Source organism: Scomber scombrus, chromosome 18 (assembly GCF_963691925.1).
Source record: "Scomber scombrus chromosome 18, fScoSco1.1, whole genome shotgun sequence".
NCBI classification, from domain to species: domain Eukaryota; kingdom Metazoa; phylum Chordata; class Actinopteri; order Scombriformes; family Scombridae; genus Scomber; species Scomber scombrus.
Genome location: NC_084987.1, coordinates 20,421,131 through 20,427,919, shown reverse-complemented (window position 1 = coordinate 20,427,919; position 6,789 = coordinate 20,421,131). Strand labels below are relative to the sequence as shown.

General features: G+C 44.4%; 1 protein-coding gene across 1 annotated transcript; it reads right to left on the bottom strand.

The window, feature by feature from the left end:
- Positions 1-233: 233 nt before the first annotated feature.
- actb2 (actin, beta 2) lies at positions 234-4,559 on the bottom strand. The gene is made up of 6 exons (XM_062438420.1): positions 4,448-4,559; positions 2,898-3,027; positions 2,322-2,561; positions 1,447-1,885; positions 1,154-1,335; positions 234-1,043 (listed from the first exon to the last, which is right to left on the bottom strand). The coding sequence occupies exons 2-6, from the start codon at positions 3,018-3,020 to the stop codon at positions 900-902; spliced, it is 1,128 nt and encodes a 375-aa protein (XP_062294404.1). The 5' UTR covers positions 3,021-3,027; positions 4,448-4,559; the 3' UTR covers positions 234-899.
- Positions 4,560-6,789: the final 2,230 nt, after the last annotated feature.

Genomic DNA, 6,789 nt, shown 5'->3' with positions numbered 1-6,789 from the left:
TGAGGTAAAAAAATAAGCAATTCTGTAATAGGCTATTTTATGGTCAAAGTGAGAGCAGTTATTTTTTACTGGACCACTAGACATGTGTGGTGTACAACACTTTAGCATGTAGTCACTGAAGCAACATTGCTACTTGAACCTGTTGTAAAATTTAAAGGATCAGATTTCAATAGCAGTGAAGTCACAGTAACTTTAATGAAACTCAACATTTCAAGGAAGACAATAGTCAGACATCACATCGGAACACATGTGCACTTTATTGGGATTGTTTAGTCAGTGTACAGGTTGGCCCCACCGGTCTGGCACCCCATGTTACCCCATCACTTCGAGACCCGTTACCCCACCACCCCGGGGATGACGCCTCCAACAGCGGGGAGAAGAGGTCACGATTGGGTTTTGCATAACAAAAACAAAAAAAAAATTAACAGGACCAAGATATTTTTAAGGCTGAAAGTACAAAAAACCCAGACATAATTTACATACAAGCGATACTACAACCATGTTTAAGTATGCGCCAACCACTGGGCAGCCTTCACAGAGGCGAATACGTGTCTGAACAATGCAGTTAACATTTGGAATCATGTGTCTGAACAATGCAGTTAACAAACATTTGGAATGACTCAAAGAAAAACAAAATGTACATTTTTTAAGTCCCCAGATGCAACTGCAGAACCCTGGGGTGCTTTTTTTAACCTAGCCAAAAACATTACTGTCTCCTTCATCGTTCCAGTTTTTTAAAATCCTGAGTCAAGCGCCAAAAATAACTGAAGCCATGCCAATGAGTTGGTCATCTAGGCTCTGCGCCTGAGTGTGTATGAGAAATGTGGTGTGTGGTTGTTTTGCACAGAGCTGAAGTTGTTTGGGCGTTTGGTTGGGGAGGGGAAGGAGGAACAGTCTGTTTAGAAGCATTTGCGGTGGACGATGGAGGGGCCGGACTCATCGTACTCCTGCTTGCTGATCCACATCTGCTGGAAGGTGGACAGAGAGGCCAGGATGGAGCCTCCGATCCAGACAGAGTATTTACGCTCAGGTGGGGCAATGATCTGCAAAAAACATAAGAGACCCATTAGAATACAAGACCAACTTGCTCAAATATGCATTTGACCAATTGTGTTAACAGCAACAATCTGCTGATCTGAAGCAGTCAGCTCACCTTGATCTTCATGGTGGATGGGGCCAGGGCTGTGATCTCCTTCTGCATCCTGTCAGCGATGCCGGGGTACATGGTGGTACCTCCAGACAGCACGGTGTTGGCGTACAGGTCCTTACGGATGTCAACGTCGCACTTCATGATGCTGTTGTAGGTGGTCTCGTGGATTCCGCAAGACTCCATACCTGAGAGCAGAAACAGAATGGTCAGTCAGCAGGTAGAAGTGCAGGGTAACCATGAGGGTTTAGTATGTTTTTAGCATTTAATGCATGTTTGGCTTTGGTTGGGAAACATACCCAGGAAGGAAGGCTGGAAGAGGGCCTCGGGGCAACGGAACCTCTCATTGCCAATGGTGATGACCTGTCCGTCGGGCAGCTCGTAGCTCTTCTCCAGGGAGGAGGAGGAGGCAGCGGTACCCATCTCCTGCTCGAAGTCCAGGGCGACGTAGCACAGCTTCTCCTTGATGTCACGCACGATTTCCCTCTCGGCTGTGGTGGTGAAGGAGTAGCCACGCTCTGTCAGGATCTTCATGAGGTAGTCTGTGAGGTCGCGGCCAGCCAAGTCCAGACGCAGGATGGCGTGGGGCAGGGCGTAGCCCTCGTAGATGGGCACTGTGTGGGTCACACCATCACCGGAGTCCATGACAATACCAGTGGTACGACCAGAGGCATACAGGGACAGCACAGCCTGGATGGCAACGTACATGGCGGGGGTGTTGAAGGTCTCGAACATGATCTGTAGGATGAGAAGAAGACACTTTAGTATTTTAAATCACAGTAAGAGGGTCTTTAACTTTTGTGGCCACTGCACCCACTACATGCATGAAGAGTGAGGCTCAGATTCAAGTTAGTAGAATAAAAGTGCAGAAAGTCAACATTCCTTCACACTTGTGCATGTCAGATGTCTATTAGGTGCTGATCTAGTGGCTCAGCTAAACATTATAGACACAAGTGCAGATAAGGCACACAGTCAAGAGACCTGTTGATGATAGATCATCTTATAGGAGAGAGGTCCTGGAGGAGAGGGGGAGGAAGGAGCAAGTGAGAATGGAATGGAGAGGGAAACCAAGGAGGAAATGAGGTAACTGGTTTTAACAGTAAAATACGTTTATGTATTGTCTGCCTAAAGAGGATATGCTAAACTATGCATGTGCACAGGTAGGGGTTTATACCTGGGTCATCTTCTCCCTGTTGGCTTTGGGGTTCAGGGGAGCCTCTGTGAGCAGGACTGGGTGCTCCTCAGGGGCAACTCTCAGCTCGTTGTAGAAGGTGTGATGCCAGATCTTCTCCATGTCATCCCAGTTGGTCACAATACCGTGCTCGATGGGGTACTTCAGGGTCAGGATACCCCTCTTGCTCTGGGCTTCGTCACCAACGTAGCTGTCCTTCTGGCCCATACCAACCATCACTCCCTGAACGAGATAAACAGCTTGTTTAATACCCAGTTCTTTGGTTTAGCATAGACATGATGTAAGGGTACAATACCACTAAGTACATGCACTTAATGAAGGCAAAAGGAACATAAAACCTTTAGCTTTAAATTACATTATATGTAACTAATTGATATTCCACTGGACTGCATTTGAGCAAAACTGAAGCCATTTTAAGATGGCATTATACCATTTAGAAATAATCAGGTATAATATATTGTGATTGCTTGTAATTACTTAATTCGAATTTTTCAATTAAAGTTAATAGTTGAAAAAATGTCAATTAAAATAAGTTTTAAATGTTGTAGATTTACTAACCTGATGCCTGGGGCGACCGACGATGGAGGGGAAGACAGCACGAGGGGCATCGTCTCCGGCAAATCCGGCTTTGCACATACCGGATCCGTTGTCAACAACCAGTGCGGCGATTTCATCTTCCATGGCTGAACTGTTAAGAGAAAAACAGAAAAGTTGAATACTCAAGTCTCACAAGTGCCTCCTTACTCCGCTTTCACTTCCTGTTAACTCAGTAAAGTACAGTTCGTGAGTTTAGCCACTGGGTGGCGCTGGGGCCTCACATCCCGACCTATCAGACAAAAGGAAGCAGCGCTGCATGCTGTTGTTACCATATAAGGACATGGTTGGGTTTGGTTGGGTTTGAGCAGCTTTGCGGCTCGCGGCGCCATGGCGCACGGCCAGAGCGCATTGAGCCCCGGCGCGGCGACCACTCCCTCCAGTTCACTACAGCTCCTTCCTTCACTGCCCCCACCCCCTCCCTCCTACTGTTGCTCAATCATACCGGTTTTAACACCCATCGTAAATCTTTGCTTCAAAACCACTGCGTCATACCAACTTCAACCGCCTCATTCATTACACACTGGCCGACACCTGACTGCGTACATTTAACATTTTTCATGAAATGCTGGCATCAGCCTTTAAACATCGGATGTTGTTCGAAAAAAAGAAACTAGGTTGCATAATGGACTCATGTTAATTAATGAATGGGTTATACTCTTTGACTGATGCTTCATTTCCTGAAAGCCACGCCTTTTCTAAGAGATGATTTGTCATTCGCCATTTCCTCTTTTCCGAACATTCAAGACGGTTAGACGAGAATTTGTCGAAAGACAGATCTATTTAAGTAAGAAATTAATTTAGACTCAAGCCTGGAATTCACTTCCCCATTTAAAGAAAGATTCATGATCTAAGGTTAATTCCGATTGTAAGTAAAAGATCTGAGGCACCCAAAAATAAAGTATGGGTTAAGTGTCTATGAAAGATTTAATCTTGATTCAAAGCGCTGCTGCTGCAAGTCTGAAGGGCGGTGTTAGCCCGATGTGGCTAGGCTAATGTGCTAAAGTAGGTCACACCCCGCCGCATTGGGCGCACAAAGGGAGCAGCCGGGATCCAGACAACCTCAACTCAAAAGCCTTTTTTTTAAACTGCCCTGGTGGGGAAGGAATACAAGCCAACACTGAAAATTGATAATGTTGCACGACACAAAGCCAGTTTAAGTTACAGTTAACGCAAAAGGTTATATTAAGTTAACCATAAGCCGGTTACAATCCAAAAAGCACCTGTGAGTCGCAGTAACGTCAAGTCTAGTTTCCCTAGTCATCCCTACTGCTTACTTTTCAAGAACCACAAGCACAATAGAGATTGATGCATATCGTGGTGATATTTTTAAAGTCATTAAGCTAAATTAGAAACACTTGGTTTATGACAGGACAAAGAACCTCGTGGTCACTGCTATCATTTGCATTAAAAAATGACAATATTTCACGAACAAAAGCATTTAAACACAGTAACACATTGTTTATGTGTTGAATTTTCTAAAATTAGAAATATGTAAATAAAAGCTTTCTTACCTTTGGGTGGGGGGGCTTTTCGCTTTAAGGGAACCGGTTTCAGGCAAATGATATCCCGCACAAGCTGTGTGTGACGGCGCTCAGAGTGAATCCGTTGGCTGTGGGCGCATGTTATTTATACTGCGTCAGCTGCCCGGCTCGAGCCATAAAAGGTAAACTTTCGGAATTGCGCTCTCTGATTGGTCCAGCGTCATGCACTGGGCACGTCGCGTGCACACTGTGGTGCACTGAGCGCTCGCGATTTGAGGGAGAGAGAGACAGAGAGAGGGAGAGGGAGGCGATAATAGCAAAGGATTGGAGAAAATAAAAGGGAAGGGATTGATGTTGTGAGGCCTAGTAAGCCTAATCCCTTAATATACTGTTTTATATAGAGGTTAAATGATGTATAAACTTTCATAAGTGTGAAAATGTCTTCCCTGCACCTGCTGTATTCAGTTTAGTGCATATTTCTATGATTATTAAAGAGTCGAGCAGCCTGGACTCCTGCCTGTGAAGGCTGCAAAGGCACAGGACTTTTATCTAAATGGTTGTCCTTGCTCTTCTCATTCTGTCTAACCTGACATGTCTGATACTTCACATTGAACATAGCCTAGCATTGGTGTTGTTGTCCACCTTAAAAACCAGCTGCAGGCCCAGTGGGAGACACAGCCACTGCATCACCAGGTCAAACACATGACACACATAACACACACACACAGGCCAGGGAATGAACATCCCTTGTCCATACGACCAGAGCTTGCTGATAATGTTAATTCAGCAATAAAAATACTTATATTTTGTGACTACACAGTCTTGGGCTCCTCCTAAATGCCCTGTCACTGGCTGCTTGCTACCTCTCTTCCTCTCCTTCAGGGGTGGATGGGATTTGTTTGCATTCACAGATTTTAATGCTGGTCACATACGTGTACCATAGATTTTGATAAGATACAGGCTAGTTAAATAACAGCCTGGGACAGTGTAGCTTGTGAGGATCACCAAAATGCAGACTGACTGAAAGTACTAGGTTTTTAGTTGCTGTTTCAGCTGTTTGTCAATGCAGGCTACACCTTGACTATTGAATGTTATTTTGCCCTACTATGAAGCAGGAAATGTCAAGACTCCTTCTATCAGATAGGCCTCCAGCCTTTGGTTTATATGATTTAACCACTCTCATTCACCTTTATCAAATAAGACACACATTTCTACTTCCTGGTCCACTGTACTACTTTAAGGGGGGGACAAACCCCATCCTGACTAAGGAGGCCCATGTGACACTATCCCAGGCTCAAATTTTAAGTCTAGCCTTGGGGCCTGCAGCTTTGTAAAATTTACATTCCTGTTTCACAGCCACATTAAGGTCCTGTAAGTCATCACACCCCCAACAGTATTATCATAAACTGTGCCACTTAAGTATCTCCTTGTGAATTTCTTTCTTATTTCCTACACCCCCCCTTTTATTTTCTCCCTTCTCTCATCTATCTCCTTCTTAATTTATAACAAATGGCATATACTTTCATGCATTATGTGCCTACACCATGAGTGTATACGTTAGCATAATGACTGGATAGTCTCAGGGCCATTTAAAGCTATATGAGACATGCAGCAACTTCACCTCTTCCTCCTTCACCACTTCCCCTTCCTCTCTCTGTCGTTGCAACAACTCAGCTCATCTGTTTGTTACTCCTCTTCCTTGTCTTCATTCACGGCGTGAAGTTTGCTTTAAATGGACATTATTGTTGCACCTCCTCTCACAGCCGATTCAATCCCTTCATATTAGGTGCAGCGCTAAACGACATTTTAATATGTGCAAAAATAGCAATGCATTGTGTAACTTCCTTCTAAACCTGCAGATTCTGATGGCTTTAACAGCACATTTCAGTTCCAACAGGCCACTTTGAAAAACACAGTTTGAAGTGTAGCTCTGCACCCAGACTAGAACAATTATTCAGCGGTGAAAAACATGTAATAAAAGGGAACAATCAGAGCTAGACCAGTCAATACAGCCATGTTGAGTCAGAGTTTTGACTATTGTGGAAAACTCTTTGTACAGTCAGCTCATACAGCCGCTGTTAGAGGGCTTATGGATGGAAGGAAATGAGTGTTTGAGGTGATCAAAGGTCTGCTGGGCCCACTTATTGATTGACAGGCCTTCAATCATATTGTTCACAGGGTAAAATCTCAAACCTAGTCCTAAATCAGGTACAAAATTGTCTGTTCTTTTTATGGTGGATCGTATTTGATCCATTGGTGATAAAGTTGCTTTTTTGTGAGGAGTTAATGAAAAAAGGTGGGCCCTGGTGACGCTGTTAACAAAGATTTGAGAGGATTGATCCTCCATGTTGGCGCTGTAATGGCGTAAACAG

Coding starts and splice junctions, on each gene's coding strand:
- actb2 (XM_062438420.1), bottom strand. CDS start 3,020: ATGGAAGATGAAATCGCCGCACTGGTTGTTGACAACGGATCCGGTATG. Junction 1,336..1,446: donor CTTCCAGCCTTCCTTCCTGG/GTATGTTTCCCA, acceptor TTCTGCTCTCAG/GTATGGAGTCTTGCGGAATC. Junction 1,044..1,153: donor CATCCACCATGAAGATCAAG/GTGAGCTGACTG, acceptor TGTTTTTTGCAG/ATCATTGCCCCACCTGAGCG.